The sequence below is a fragment of the Pteropus medius genome, unplaced genomic scaffold (genome assembly GCF_902729225.1).
Source record: "Pteropus medius unplaced genomic scaffold, Ma_sr-lr_union100, whole genome shotgun sequence".
In the NCBI taxonomy this organism is placed as follows: domain Eukaryota; kingdom Metazoa; phylum Chordata; class Mammalia; order Chiroptera; family Pteropodidae; genus Pteropus; species Pteropus medius.
In genome coordinates, this window is record NW_024349804.1 from 11967565 (window position 1) to 11983188 (window position 15624).

Here is a 15624-nt window from a genome sequence, read left to right on the forward strand (position 1 = left end):
GGGGAGACGGCTTTTTAAATGCGGTGTGTCTGGTTGAGAGGGGCCACGGGTGGGGGCCCCTGACTTCCCTGCCAGCTCATCTTCAGCGCTCACCGGCTCCAGGGTGGCGACGCGTCCCGGTTTGCTGGGGACTGTCCCGTTTCGGCACTGAAATTCCCACGTCACAGGGAAACCCTCGGTCCCATGCAAACCCGCTGGGGAGTCACCTGGCTGCCCTGCCAGTGCTCTCAGCCCATCCCGCCGCCCCACTTTCCTTTCGGGGTACTCTCAGCACCCACACTCTCTCCGAGGGAGAGACACACAGCGACTTCCAAACATCTGACCTTCATTCGCACACGCACACAGCAAGGCTCGCGTCCCCCGAGAAAAGGAGAAAACACTGGTCTAAGTGCAGTCCCCCCAAACTGTCACAAACGGGGCCCTGGGCCCCTCCCACCCGGCGGGCAGGTCCCCCTAACCTAGGCCCCGGCACCAGCCCCGCTCCCGCCCGCCCTGTGGGATTGTGGGAGGAGCAGGCAGGCGAGGGAGGCTGGCATGACTCATCTTCAGGGAACGGCGTGGCGCCAGGCTGACCAGTTTGGCAGGGCTGTAGGGGTTGGTGGCAGACGGCAGCAGCTGGAAGGGGCTAGAGAAAGTGGGTGCTGGATTGACAAGGACATAGCAGGCAGCAGACGGGTACCAGGCAAGTCCCATTTCCTCAGCTGTACAAGGGGGATGTGTCCCCAGCCTCACATGGCTGCTGAGCCCTAAGGGTCTACGGCTGTGGAACATCCGCCAGCCCATCGGGAAGGGCCCAGGATGGGGATTTCCAGCGAGGCTGTGAACTTCCCACACTCCGACATCCTCCAAGGAGACCCTGGGGGTTGGAGAGAGGAAGGCCCCCCATATCCACTGACCGAGCCCCACCTCAAACCAGCCACCCCAAGTCACTGCTGGCTCCTGCCCTCTGTTCGCCATCGACAAGCACTGCACGGACACCGCCGGGACCCACTCTCGGCCCCCGGTGCTCAGTGGCAATGCTCGGTTCTGCTCAAACACACCACGTCCCGGGGTCCCCACACTAACCCTGCCGGGCGTGCGGCTCTCAGCGGTGGCTCAGGGAGATGCCCCGTGAGAGGCCCTGCAGCTGGCGAGTGAGCGGAGAGTCAACCCAGAGAGCCCTCCCTGAGGGCAAGCAGGGACCTGGTGGGTCGCCATGGCCACACCCTCAGACGCGCTGGGGGCCGGACTCTCGTTGAATAAATGGAGTTGTATTTACTCAGCACTTTATGTAACAATCCCCAGCGCACCTTACAGGAGACAAGACTGTCAGTCACCTGCGGCTTTGTTGGTGGGAGAGACGGTTACTGGCTCCTGCACGGCTACCCGGCAACCCGGACCTCGCGGGGCCCCCAGGCAGCCAGGTGAGTCATCATCATCCCCGTTCATCTGAGGACGCAGACGTGGCCAGGTGAGTGACCCGGGAGTTGCCACCTACCACCTGTGTGACCTCGGGCAAGGCTTTGCCACAGTCTGTGACCAATATTTAGTGCCCTTTATTTGACTGGGGAAGACGGACAGGTGCCCAGGAGAGAAACTATATTTTAAACACTCTTCCAAAGATTCCAAAAGGAATCTGGTTAAGGTCATTAAGACCTCATCATCTCATCAGCGTAAAAATGGCACTTTACAGTTGAACTCATGTGCTTTGAAAGGAGAAGAGTTATAGAGAGGCCCACGTGACAAGTTGCATATAACTAAGATATCCTAAACTACTGTAAAAGGCAAATGATCCAGGAATGTATTTTTAACAAATATGGCAAAAAGTTATTATCTTTAATACGTCAAGCACGCAGAGCAGAAACACCGTAATTATGACAAATACACATTGAAATGAATGAATAACGAACAAACCCAATGGAAAACTGTCAAAAGAAATGTAATTACAATTCACGAGGAAGAAGAAAATGGATAATACACGACCAACACTCAGTATCACTAGCACGCAAATAAGCGAAAACCAGAACAATGGTGTCATGATTGTGGCCCGTCTGATCGGCAGAGTTCCTTAGTGGTAACTTAGTGCCATGCTGGACAAGAGGCCAGCGTGCGGTGACACCCGGGCAGTAGGGGAACTGGTACCACTTCCGGGAAGCGGTTCTGACAGTACGAAAGCTCTTACGATCTTCTTACCGATCGGCCCAGCGATTCCGCTTCTAGAACCTACCCTGCGGAAACGATTTAACATGTAGACAGAACCTTACAGGTAAAGCTGTTCACTGCTGCATGGGGGTAAATAGGAAAAAGGCAGAAACACCTTCACTACCTAACAGCAGGGGGAAGATTAAGTGACTCGCGGTGTGGCTGGACGGAGGGGTAACGGGGGCCATTCGATGACAGGGCAGGGAGGGGGCTCACGAAGCAGGATAAACACCGCAAGTCAAGTACAAGTTCAACTACGTTTGAAAAACGGGCGTGAGAAAAAAACCCTGGCAGGAAGCGTGGGAGTGTCACAGCCGGCTTCCTTGGTGGGCGGCTCCGCCCTCCTGCCCTCGGTCACCGACTCCCCCCCGCACCCCGTGGGGAGACGAGGCGTGCACGTGCGCATGCAGACGCGGAGGACAGACACACGCATGCGGCCGCGCGAAGCCAGACGCCGGAGCACAGGTTCTCGGCGGGCGCCGGGCGCCGGGCAGCCCGGCCGAGGAGACGGACGGGGCAGCGCGCTACCTTCTCACACAGGGCAAGCACGGTTCCGGCCTGGATAATCGCGACCTGTTCTTCATTTCTCAAATTCTAAAACACAAAAACGGGCACGGGCGTTGGACACCGGACCCCACAGACGGTCAGTGCTACGCGACTGAGGGGGCCTCTCCGAGCGGCGGTCCCCCGGGATCAGCCCCCACTTTCTAAAGGGGCCGGCCTCTAAGAGCAGAGGTGTCCTGTCTGAGGCCTGGCCCCCGGCTTGGGAACGCTGCAGGGAGTGGCACCAAAGCCATTTAGAAACAAGGCCTCGTGCGAGCCAATCCTTTAGGAACCTCGAGGGATCCCACTTTCTCTCTGGCACCCTTTTCCATGCGTTTTACCCCGCATCGCTCACGGGCTACGAGGGTGCTCGGACTTCAGCCCCCACCTGTGATGCATGTGGACCCAGCCACCCCCAAGGGAACACGGCCGTACAAAAGCCTTACGCTGCACGTAGTAGGTCTTTTAAACTAGGAGGAAAGTGAAACAAAACAGAGCACAGGCCACACAGAGTACACCCGAACCAACACAAGGACACGAAACCGGAACCGGCTGCTCATAGTTACCCCGTTATCGCCAAGGATATCTATTCTTCATAAGTTCAGAAATATTCACATCCTGGAAGAGATTTCCAACGTTCACTTTCGTGTGAGCTGACGGGACACGTCCTCTCTCCGCAGGGCACACACCCGTCCGCTCAGCTCGAAGGGCGGGGGGGTGACTGAGCCGTCCCCCCGGGGAGCGAGGGGCAGAAGGCTGGCAGCTGCTGCTTCGGGCCACGTTTCATGTCAGCGCCAGCACAGCTTTCTAGAAAGGCCCGTGGCATGCGGTGGGTCAGAGGGCCGTGTCTGTGCCCACAGGCCCCGGCGGGCCTCCGGGCACAGGGCAAACCCACAGCCTTAGAACCACCGCAGCCGCCAGACCCAAAGCGCTCGCTGCTCACTACACGTGGGGACCGCGCCGCTGAGCATATCCGGTCTGACATCCCACCCACTTCTGCGGGCGGGCACTGCCATTCCGATCCCATCGATCTCATGACGAGGAGGAGACAGGCTCAGGGCGGTTACGGGCCAGAGCTCGGGGAGCAGTCGAGCCGGGGTCTCTATTCGAGGCTTCACCTCCAGTGTCTGCTCTTTTAACATGGGGACAGATGGAAGAACACTTGGTGACCCGCTGAAACAATGAACTATGACTTTCAAAACGGTGGGGGATGGGAGTGGGGGTTATCTCATTAAACCGACTTCTGTCCCTGGCACGAGGACCCCGTCCCCCCTTCACGGGTGGGCCTGGCGCTGGAGCCGCCCCTGGCCTCAGTGAAGCACCCCGCCCCCCAAAAGCACTCTACCTTCACTCCTTCCTGGCGACAGAATAGCTGAAGGGCGCCGGGGCTGCTCTCTGGGAAGCTGGTGATTTGGAGATTAAATGCTGGCGACCTCCGCTCTCTCTCCTGGGGAAAAGACTTGGTTTAAAAACGGAACTTTATTGAATTATTTACCTTGCCGTTTTTTTCCCACGTTACTCAGCAAAACCAACGAGTTCCAGTTGGCAAAGATGTCACTAAAAAAACGCGGACTAGGACATCCTCATGTGGGCAGGAGAGCGACGGATGTATGTCCCATCTTTGCCGCCAGCGGGCCCGTGGAAACCTGTTTACCTCTTACCTACTCGGCTGGGAGGAAACGGTTAACAGGTTGTCACCAGCAGGAGCGAAGCCCCGAAAGTCACACAGTCATCAGGACCCAATCACGCAAGACCCCGGTTTCGCCATTTTTTCAATATAATCTGCTGACTTTGTTTAGTTTTTTTTTTTTTTAACCGCACTCACAAACCAATGATCGTTCTATCCCTGCCTTAGATCGACAGTCAAATCACAACGACGAAGGAAGCGAGAACGAGCATTTTCCCAGAAGAGGTGCTCATTAATCACCCACAGAGGGACACGTGTTCAGGAGACAAAGCCCAGGTACTTACAGGGATCAAGTGCAGCGGCAGAACAAACATTTCCTACATAGAGCTGCCTGACACCTGAGCCTCGGGCAGCTTAGCTAGCAAGGGGAGGCCTTGTCAAATCATACCTTGAAATCAAACTGCTTTTCTTTTCTCAGAACTACAGTAAGGTAAGTGAGCATGCTCTGGACCGCCCCTGCGGAATCGAGCGACAGAACCAACAGGCTTCTGCTGTCGCTAACCGAGATGAGCACCAACTGAGATGCCGGCTCTCACACGGATGAACTTGGAAAAGGCTCAAGGAGACAACTTATGAATTTGTTTCCACGAAGCCCCAAGCTGGCTACCCTGAGTTTGAAACAGCTTAGCGAGAAACCTTTATTTTCCTTATTAGCCAAGAACGAAATTCGCGACGGCTGGGTTCTATGCACGCCTTTCCACCTGCAATATTTACTTAAACGGAAAAGTCGCAAGAGAAAGCTCCTATTTTACGCCAATGCAAGTCAGAAAATTCGCTTCTAATGGCTCTGAAGGACGGTGGAGACACTTAAGAAAATTCTAGTAAACCGAGCCATGCTTATGGAAGTCTCGCGAGAAAAAGACGCATAATGAAGACCTGTGACAGGCTCTCTGACAGAGACCGGTGTATGACCAGGAGCTTGCGTGACTTCCCGTGGCTGCTGCATGACTGAAGCAGCTCCCTCGGGCCTAGGCAAGAGCTGGGCAGTGAGCAGCATAGTGACACTTGGTTCTGGACATTGGGCCACGGCCCATGCCAACGCGACAAAGTACAAGCCGGTCGGCTCTAGGGCAGAAGGAATTTTAATGGAAGCCGGGAGGAGAAGCCAAAACCAGAAAGGCCAACGCCGTAGAGGCGCTTGCTGCCACCGAGGGTACTGGACACGCAAAGGGGACACAGAGAAACGAGTCACAAACTCGGGTGACGTTTAAACTGTCGATGATTTTTCGACTGAAACAAACAGAGGGCTGTGGAGGGACAGGGCGGGGAGGCCATACGGTAACACGCCCGAGGCCAGATTTCCACCGGGCCCGGTAAGGCCACCCGCGTTCTCAACTACACCGGGCCCGGCTCTGTGTGTCCGAGAAGAACTGAACGCTCGGCAGACGACGTCTACCTGCGGACGACGGTCGATCGCCCCTAAGCTAAAGCGCCGTCTGGCGCTGCGGTGTGAGTTACAGAGTCATTTTTCGGTCCGTTCCCGCCGCGACAGCGGGGCCGTGTTCACTGGGTGGAGGCCGTGCGGCGACGTGACCCGCGTTCTTCGCCGCCTCTGCAAACACCTCCCTTCGCCGGGGTTTACTTACCTGCGTTGACCTTGGCAAAGAGAAAAGGGGTGAAACTAGCAGTAAACACATTATCGAGCCACTCGCGAACCAGGTGAGAACCTGCCATTTCAAAAGGTGAGACTCACGGCATGCGAGGTCGCTTTAAAAGGCGTGTTATTATTAGCGGCAATGGCGCTTCCGTCCGGGTTTGTAGGATGCGCACCAGGTGACTACGCATGCAGGAAAGACGTAGTCATGGCGATGGAACACAAATAAAAAAGGCAAACTATTGCAAAAACAAATTATTTTATTAAGTGCAAAACAAGCCGTAGGCAATAAATATATTAGCTCTGGTACATGTCCAAAGACTTCGGCGAGCATTCTCTCCAGAACATATTAAGGCAGTGAACTTATTCTGAACATACAGATTGAAAAAGAAAAAAAGGGAAAAAAGAAACAGCTATAACACGTCCCCTTGACACATGCTTCAAAACGTCTGGGAGCTTTACATGAATTTCAGTTTGGGCTCAAAGAGAATGTCTGCTCCGTTTGAGAGTTTACAACAGATAGAGTCTCTTACTTCGAGTTCTAGCACTCTGAATTCTAACAGCTCGTTCTGGTCCTTGGCGTCCTGCATTTCGTTCTTCAGCTGGCTCTCTTCCATTTCCAGCCTGTAAATCTAGAGCAGAAACACCTGCGGTTTAACGGGCGGTTAAACCGCTACATCTCACCGGGTCCACGAGGGACGTGTCCCCGACCGTGGACCACCGGAGTCACAAGGGGGGGCGGGGTCTGCAGGCAGTGCCAGACCCTTTCCCCTGAGGGGTGGGACAGTGCAGCAGAGAGAGGCTATGCCTGCTTTGTCCCTGCAGCCCCCAGCCTGGCCCGGGGCGGGGGCCTCCTCATACATCTGTTGAATAAATGGATGATGGGGAACCTGAGGCACAGAGCAATTAAGTTCCTTCCCTGAGGTCAATCGTGGGGAAGCAAGAGTGAGCCCCAAGCCCACCCGAGTGCCTTCTCACCCCAGCCCATCCAGAGCCCCCACCTCAGACCAGGCCAGCAGCCCACAGCAGAAGCCCTCAGGCCTGGGACTTCCCCAGAGGGCCTGTGGAGAGGGCTCAGTGCCAGCAGTTCCCCGGAAAGCATGGTCAGTCTGGGAGGGGGCCTACCCGGGCCTGACAGACACCCACTGGGAGCCCCTGGTCAAGCTACGTGGTTGCACTGCGCCCCAGCCTCGTCCGAGCAGGAACAGAGTCGCCCCACTGCGCTGGCTGCAGGAGGACTAAGTGAGCTGACGCACAGAAATGAGGCCTTGCGAGTCACAGGCACACCGTCTCCCCTCCCAGCCAGGAGGACGGCCAAGACGGGTCCTCTGCTGTGGTGGCCCCACCCCCAGGGGACATCCAGAAACACCGTCAGAGTTTCTGTGGCTCCCAGAATTCCGTGAGCAGGGCCACAGATAGGGAATGTGCCTCCACACACCACAGGGACCGGCCCTGCCCCAAAGCCCCCAGCACTGTGGAGGAACGCGGGGCAGTGAACAGCCACCCAGCCGGTCAGTGCAGAGCTGTGACTGGACCAAGGCCCCTCCCCAGGGAGTCAGGCCAGGTCTGTCTGCTTCTGGCATGTAGGACCCCTAAAAGCTGGGCCTAGGCCAGGTCAATTCCTACAGTGTGGAGGGTGCAGAAAGGCAAGTCCAGAGGGACAGAACACCGATGGCGGGGGATGGGGACAGGGAGTGACTGCGACTGGGCTCGAGTGGTCTTTATGGGAGGCTGAAAATGCCCCAGAACTGCACTGTTGGCACAGTGGATGCGCAACTTGGTAAAATTTACTAAAAAAAAGAAAGAAAAGGAAAAGAAAGAAAAAATCACTACATTGTAGACAAGAAAAAAAATTAAGCTAAGGTCTTGTCCCAAAGCATTAGATCTACTCCCCAAGCCAAATTCCTGAGAGAGTTCTGGAAAACTCCATGAGCAGAAAGTTCCATGATCAGAGGGGGAAGGGCTGGCTCAGCTCTGCCAGCACCACAGCCTCCACACCATGAACCGGACAGTGGCGGCCTGAGGGCTGCCCACAGACCAGCGCCGGGGCCTCCCGTGGGGGCTCCTGGAACCCGAGCAATGGCCAAGAGCAGAGGCCGTCAGGAGGACAGGCGGCCCGCCACATCCACAGGTGTCCAGAGGAATACCCAAATCAGCCTTCCAGCCCGCCCCAGAGGTCGGAACCAGGACCAGCCCTGGAGCCTGGGGACCGGGCTCTGACCAGCAGGGGAGGGCGGCTCTCCTCTACCGGCCGCCGGGGGGCGCTGGCGAGACTGCGGGGCAGGGTGGGGGCGGGCCTCAGCCCCGCCAGCCAGGCTCCTGGGGGCCGGGGGCGCCCGCCACGTACCTTCTCCAGCAGGTCTTGGTTGGTCCTGATGAGCAGCTGCTTCTCCTCCACCCACTTGGAATCCTAAGGAGAAGCACTAACTGTGTTCACGCACACTAAGCAAACAGGTGGTGACATAATGGTGTCGGCGGGAAAGGTCATCCGACAGGAGACGGTCTATGAAAAGGTCACTCTGAACCTTTAATCCCAAAGAGGCGAAACGGCAGGTTTGCGGAGCAGCCTCCCCACCCCCACCCCCACAGCCACTCAGAGCCCCAGAAGCGCAGGGGGCTGGTTCTGTGCCGGTGCCGGCGGCGGCCATGGCTGGCTTCCAGGCCGCCCCCCGACGGCTTCTGCACGCCACGGCCCGGCCTCGTTACGGCAGCACACTCCCGTTCATTCTGCTCCCTCTGCCCTGACCACGGTCAGGTCCCATCCAGGTCAGTTCCACGGGCCCACGGCAGGCAGTCCGCCCTGTCACGTGGCATCCCCAGCGCCTGGCGTGGGGCCTGGCACTCAGCCAGCGCTCAATAAAGGCCGGTGAGGATGGTAAAGGAACCGATGGGGGCCCCTCCTCCCCTTCTCCCAGCTCTGGTGGCTCCTGGGCCTCCTTCCCCTGAATGCTTAGGATAAAGCTCTCCCGCCTCATGGACAGATCTGGGCCCAGGCTTTGCCTCTCTACTGTGTCCTGCTGTCACCCAGACCTAGCCAAATTTCGAGGATGCACACAGGGAGGTGGGTAATCCGAGATGCTCGAGGCCCTGGATTTTTACGTGACAGTCACAGTGTGGAGCCCTGAGGCCTGACCCTCTGCAAGAACTCGGAGCCAGCTACGGGTGTCAGTTCGTTTCTGCAATTAAATCTTGATCGTCAACGGCAGCTTTTCTTCAGATTCAAGTCAAAAATATCTTGGTCACCCTTTGCTTTTGGAATTGCTCCCTGGCTTTGTGCGTTTGGCGAAGGAAGGAAGAGCCACATCACAACCTCTTAGCCTGTTCTGAGCTTTGAAAGCTCCGCAAAGAGGCTCCTCAGCAGGGATGCTCTTGCCCGGGGCCTGCCAGGCCTTGTCCGCGATGCCTCCGGGGCAAATGGCGCAGATCCATGGGGTGTGCCCCTCAGCACCAAGGCCCCAGGGACACCTCCCAGGGGACAGAAAGGCAAAGACTCCCAGAGCACATACCCAGTCCTGCTCACCTGTCCCTTCTCAACCAGTAACTTCTCCAAATCTTCGATTTTGGCCTGACACCTCAGCAGATCAGCTTGCAGCTGCTCCCGAGTCTGGAACAAAAAAAGACCAGGAGATGAGCAGGTCGCCTCGAACGGCTGACCGGGAAGCGGCAAGGGCCGTGCCGCCAGCCAGACCTGGGAGCAGCCCCTTCTTTAGCAGCCCGTGTTCAAACCTGGCTGAGCCGGGTGCGTGTAGGGTCCGCCACCTACAGATGGAAACTTCTTAAGAACTGAAAGACCTTGAGAAGCCGTCAGTTCTAACCCCCTTGATTTTACAGAAAAGGACACTAAAGCCTGGAGAGGAGGCCAGTGTCTTCAAGGGGATGAGCCAGCCGGAAGCCAGACGCGCCCGGGTCTCAGCCCAGCTTCTTGGCCAAGTCCGGGGGGCTCACTTGGCGGTCACCAGCACTGCCCAACATGCTCACACTGGGTCCGCCCACTTCGTGGGCCCTGCGCCACCTACAGCGAGGGCTGAAAACTGAGCGTGGGCAACAGGGCGGGGTGGGGACTGTGCCAAACTGGAGGCAACGTCCCCTCAGCGGAAACGGCCACTCAGCCGCAGCCTGGCATTGCTGGGCGTTCTCGGCTTCCGACAGAAGCCAAGGATCTGGGTATCTGTGCAGTCTCGCGACTCTTAAATATTGGCGACCAGATGCAATTTTTAATAAAAACCACATGACTCAGCTCAAACCAAGCCCAGCAGTTCATTTCTCTGACCTACAGATGACAGGCGGAATGTGGCACCAGAAGCACCCCTCCCCCCAGCCTCACTGGCCACCCCCTACCTCCCGGGCGGTCGTGGAACGAAACGGGGGACCCACTGGGCTGAAGCCCTGACGCCCGAGGTGTGCTCCCTGGTCCACCCAAGGTGGGGTGAGGACCAGTGGGTGGCAGGTGCTGGAAGGCAGAGCTCAGCCCAGCACAAGGGCTGGGCAGCCAGTAGGGCCACCGTGCCTCGTGGGCTGGGAGCACCTTGACGGTCCCTCAGGGTTCCCCGGGGACGGGGACAGTCTTGGGGGTTTCTCAGCCGGGGAGGGAGAGGGGTGGAGTCTGCCAGGTCACCACGTCCGGGATTCCCATCGAGTCTGACATTCTGACACCCGCCCTGCAAACGGGCGGCGCACACGCTCCACAGACAGGAATGTCGTTTCTTCCGGGAACTCCCGCGTCCCACCAACGGAAAGACAGTTCCCATCCGGTCTGCCAAGTGCCAGGACAGAGAAGTGGCTGCGTCCCCACCACCCGTCAGAATCCCCTCCGAGTGTGAGAGGCAGGGCCATGTGACAGAATGCACGGCTGGGCGAGCGTGCACAAGCGGCCTCCGCCCCAGCCCCTCGCCAGCCCGCAGGCCGCGGCACTCACCCGGGCCTCCCGCTCCGCGTCCAGCGTCCCCCCGACCTGTTCCTGCAGCAGGGCGTAGGCTCGCTGCAGGGCCTGGTACTCCCTGGTCAGCTGGCAGAAGCGCAGGTCGGCCTCCTCTCTGGTGGTCGTCTTAACAGCATGGAGAAGGGGACCAATGAAGCGCGTGACAGCATGTGGCTTCCAGCGCCGGGGCCACGCAGGCGGAGGCCAGTGTCCTGACCTCACACTGCTGCCAGCACTTAAGGAACAGTCACCGCCAGGCGGGAATGGGGACAGCAGAGTGAGGCCGCCGGGGGCAGACACCGTCCCTGCCACCTTGCACCCGCCTGCCCCGCCCGGCACTGCTCACTCTGGCGTTTCTCCTCAGGACGGGTCACCTGAGTGCGCGAAGGCGCAGACGCTGGTTACAGCGTGAAACGCTGGGCACATCGACGCCCAGCATCGGGGGCCCCGCGGCTAAATGCGCCCCGTGCGGCCACGGGAAACAGTCCCGTGTGCTCGAGGGGGCGACGGGGTGCAAAGGTGCCTGTGACACAGTGTCAGTGCAAACAGCAAATCGAGGTGCACGTGTCTGGCGTGACCGCGTTTCACTCGGGTTTTCTTAAGAAAATTCGGCTGGGTTGGGGGAGGGCGTGAGAGGACGCAGCTGCTCTTTGGCCCTCCGTGAACCCGGCTGTCTCGGTGCCCTGGTCACGAACCTGGACGTGCACAGCTGGTCGGGAAAGGGCGAGGGACGGACCTTGGCTGCGGGAAGGAGGAGCTGCGAGGCGAGGCGGGGGGAGCACGCTGCTCCCACTTTCAGTATAGTCTGGGTCCTACGTGTGCCATCTTTGTAATGAAAACAGCGACCACCCTGTGTGCGCTAGCTGGATGCGTGTGCGTGTGTGTGCGTGTGTGTGTTCGTGTGCGTGTGTGTGCACGCGCTCGTTGGGGGAGGCAAGGGACAAGCCGCCACACAGCAATTTCAACTGCAAAGTGTAAGTTACAGCGAGGTGACCTCAGGTTTCTTCTGTGACGTCAGCTCTGGGTAAAGGAGAGGGACCCCACGTGCTGCTGTGCCCCAGCGCCATTCACGGGCCCCGGGACAGTGGGGACCACCTCCCTTGACGCCTCGGGCTGTGATGCCACAGGTTCTCTGGGGGCCAAATCTCTACGTGGGGGAGCAGCTCTCGCCACCGTCAGAGGCCGGAAGCGCCACCGCGCGCATCCGCGGCCGAGGTCCGCTTACGTCGTCCAGGTCCTCTTCCGGTGTGGCCGGGGCCCTGTCCGTCCTGTCGGTGTTGCAGGATGTCTCTGACAGGGTTTCCGAGTCCATGGACTCCTCGTCAAATCCAAAAAATGTCTCCACAACATGCTTCTGTAAAGGCGAAGGCACGTGGTCAGGAACGGATCAGGACGGCTGAGTCCCCCGGCCCTGCCGTCCAGGGCAGAGGGGCTACGATGTGCCTCTGGGCCCCAGGCCCCCAGGAGGTGGCCGGGGGGCAGGACGGGGGCTGCCAGCAGAGGGCCTGGCCCGGTGGCCAGGTGCTGCTGACCTGATGCAAGTCACTTCACCCCTGGGCACCAGCTCCCTTCTCCATCAAAGGGACATGGAAGGCCCCCATCACCACGAGCACGGGCGAGGTCACGCGTGTACCGTGCCTCGTGCACTGACACTCCATGCGCCGCACGTTTGCTCGGCTAAGGAGGGGGAGGGGGGCCGGGGCGTCGTCTCGTTCCAGACGCCACACACGGGAAAAGGGGACAGGGCGGTGCCACAGCTCTGACTGGCTGCGCTGGCATGTGGCCCAGGCCCTCCCTGGACCCGCTCCAAGAGACGATCTTTGTTTACCTTTTTATCATAGAAGACTCGGAACGTTTGCAAAGTTAGAAGGAACCGTGTAATGGACCCTCACGCACTTGTCACTCGGAGTCAGAGGCAGCTTCGAAGCTCTGCATGCCCGTCTCCCGGGCCCCCTCCCCAGGGCCCCTCCCCAGCGCCTCTCCCACCCCAAATATCAGCGCATCGCCACACAGCAAACGCCTGACCGACACTGGGTGGGCCGAGGGACAGGACGTGATCACAACCAGAGGGGCCCCTGCCACAGCGAGCTCCAGTCCCCTGGGGGCTGCAGGCTTCAATGGCCATCTCCAGGTCATCTTGTTTTAGGTACACTGGCTTTTTGCTGCCCAAACAGTCCCTGGGAAGAGTATTTGTTTGTATAATCAAGTGTGTTTCTCACAACCGTGAAGAGCCATAACTAAACCCAGAGCCGAGCCCCAGGCTCCACCGGCTCTCCCGGAACCCAGCTTCTCCCAGAGTCCCCTCCCCACGCCCTGACTGGCTGGGAGATCAGGGCACACCCCCACACGCTGAGGACGCCTCCCACTGGGCTCGATTAAGTCAGCGTGTCTGCAATCTCAGGCACCTGAACATGAGAAAAACGTGGCTGGTGCCACAATCCATACGTGGCTGGGCGGGGGGAGGGGGCGTCGCCCTGGGCAGAGGGGGGAGGGGAGGGGCCGTCACCCTGTGCAGTTAATTTCTGAAGGCGCTTAGCTGCAGGCGCCCGCGCCGAACGTCACCGAAGGTCCTTGCGCTTGCCACTGGTCTTCCTGCTGCAGCTTCCTCTCTGCTCACCACCTTAGTTTTTTAAGTATACGTGGGGCAGGTACCACCCCCAGAACTCCTGACTCACACGTCAGCCATCTCCCCGACAGCTCCATGGGGGCCTAGTGCAGCCACGCACCCCAAAACCCGCTGCTCCCACAATCTAGCATGTGCTCGTCATGGCAGTTCCGTCCTTTTAGCTGCTCAGGCCAAAAGGCCTAGGGAGCCCCCATCTCCAGCTCCTCACCCCTCCCTCCGAGGAAAGATCCTGCTGGCTCACCTTGGCTTTGAACACCAGCCCTCCGCCCTCCCCACCAAAGCCCGCTGCCACAGCCCAAGCAGCAGATCCTCTCCCTGAAATGGTTAGAACCACCTCCTCCTGGCCATCCTGCTGCCGCCCCTTGACCCTCAACCTGGGTGCGGTCGGTGACTATTTTGAAACCAGAGTCATGTCTCTTGGTCCTGTGCTCCAAAACAGGCGATGGCGCCGCCATAACTCCCGCCGTGGTGGGCCGGCCCTCCTGACCCGCCTCCCACCCTGCTCTCGCCCCCCTCCACCTCGTGGGCCAGCCACAGCCTGAGCCTGCTCCCAGCCTGCCACACGCCCCAGGCTCCCGCGCCTGCCACACGTTCGGGTGGGGCCTCTGCACCGCCGGGCACTGCTCCCCGCCACCCACCCACTCCCCTGCTCCCGCGAGTCTGCAGACCGGCCTCAGCAAGGAAGGGAGACCACCTGTCGAAGGCCCCACCCAGCGCCCTGCTGTTGACCGCCTTCATCGCGCCCGCAGCAGCGTGGCCCCTGACATCAGCTACGCCGCCCCCCCGGACCCCGGGTGCAAGCGCAGGGACTCTGCTCCAGGAGGGCGGCACTGGGCTCTGCTGTTCCCACGGTGCCCAGGGCCTGGGACGCTCAAGGAATGCTGGCTGTCAACTGAGTGTTTGCGAACACGCCTCCGTCAGGCATCGCAAAGCCAGGCTGTTGACCTGCAAACAGTGTCGGGTTTGCATAGAGTTCAGCGGGTGGGGCCCAACAGGCTCGGGGACTTCAAAGGATTTCTTCCCTCCACGGAGAAAGGATTACACGCTCAAACTCCCCCTCCAGATGAGAACCCCTCCCCCATCCACCCAGTTCAGGTATCAAACCCTCCAGGTGGTCTCCAGGGAGTGTGGCCACGAGGACCCAGTGGTGAGGTGCACCTTCAGGAGTGACACGCCCACAGCGCTCAGAGCTCCTCTGCACACGCAGCTCAGCTCCCCCAGCTCCAGGCTCCTGTTCCTCTAGGCAGCCACTTGCCAACCTTAGGTGTAAACACCGCTAATTGCGAGGCCCCTGGGGACGGGTCTGTTTCCTGCTGTGACAACTGGTGCTGAGTGGAGATGCAGGGACAGCTCTGCCTGGCACAGTGGTGGAGCCCTGGGACCATCAAGCCGCACGCCCTCCAAGCGATGGGGACAGAATGCCCGGCCGAGCTCACCACTGTCCGGGCCCTGGACCATTCTGGGGGCCACTGACCCAGCGTGGCGTCACCCAGGGTCACTCAGTGTTCGGAGCCGTGCGGGACCACCGGTTAGATACCCGATTTCCGAGCAGACGCGCACTTAAAGCAGAGCTGCCTTTGCAAACTGCCCATCCCCAGGCCCGGGCGCAGCTCCCTGAAGTATAACGGGGTTCCAGAGACCAAGACCCCGAGGCAGCAGCCTCAGGGAGGGGCGGAGCATGCAGCTCTGGGAGCGGAGACCAGACACAAGGGCATTCAGACTACAACCCCACGACGAGGGCTGGGCAGCCGCTAACACGCGCGGCCAGGCGGCTTCCACCGCAGCAAGGACTTGACTGTCAACGACCGGCCTTGTGCGCCACGCGGCCTGAGTTAGTTCCCCTTGGAGAGTGCCTTTTCTAAGTGATCGTACTACAGAAATTTCTGCCTTGATTAATAAAACAGCAGGATAGAAAAGGACGTGGTCACCCTTAAAGAGAAAACCTGGCGGCTGTGACTGTAACCACTGCATTTTCAAAATCAACATAAAAACACCAGCCGTCTAGAAAACACCGCTTCCTCTAACGCTGGGCTCCTAACGGGCTTAAACCAAAAGTAACGGGCTTATAAAAAAAA

The 15624-nt window shown here is 59.1% G+C and overlaps 1 protein-coding gene across 1 annotated transcript in view; it reads right to left on the reverse strand.

Annotated features, from left to right (window-relative positions):
- JAKMIP1 (janus kinase and microtubule interacting protein 1) overlaps nucleotides 1-15624 on the reverse strand; it is a 99363-nt gene that overhangs the window by 15450 nt on the left and 68289 nt on the right. Inside the window, 8 exon segments of the mRNA XM_039838220.1 lie at nucleotides 3291-3315; nucleotides 3317-3342; nucleotides 4070-4171; nucleotides 6539-6637; nucleotides 8353-8415; nucleotides 9526-9609; nucleotides 10921-11049; nucleotides 12149-12277. Of these exon segments, the coding sequence (XP_039694154.1) occupies nucleotides 3291-3315; nucleotides 3317-3342; nucleotides 4070-4171; nucleotides 6539-6637; nucleotides 8353-8415; nucleotides 9526-9609; nucleotides 10921-11049; nucleotides 12149-12277 (657 nt within the window).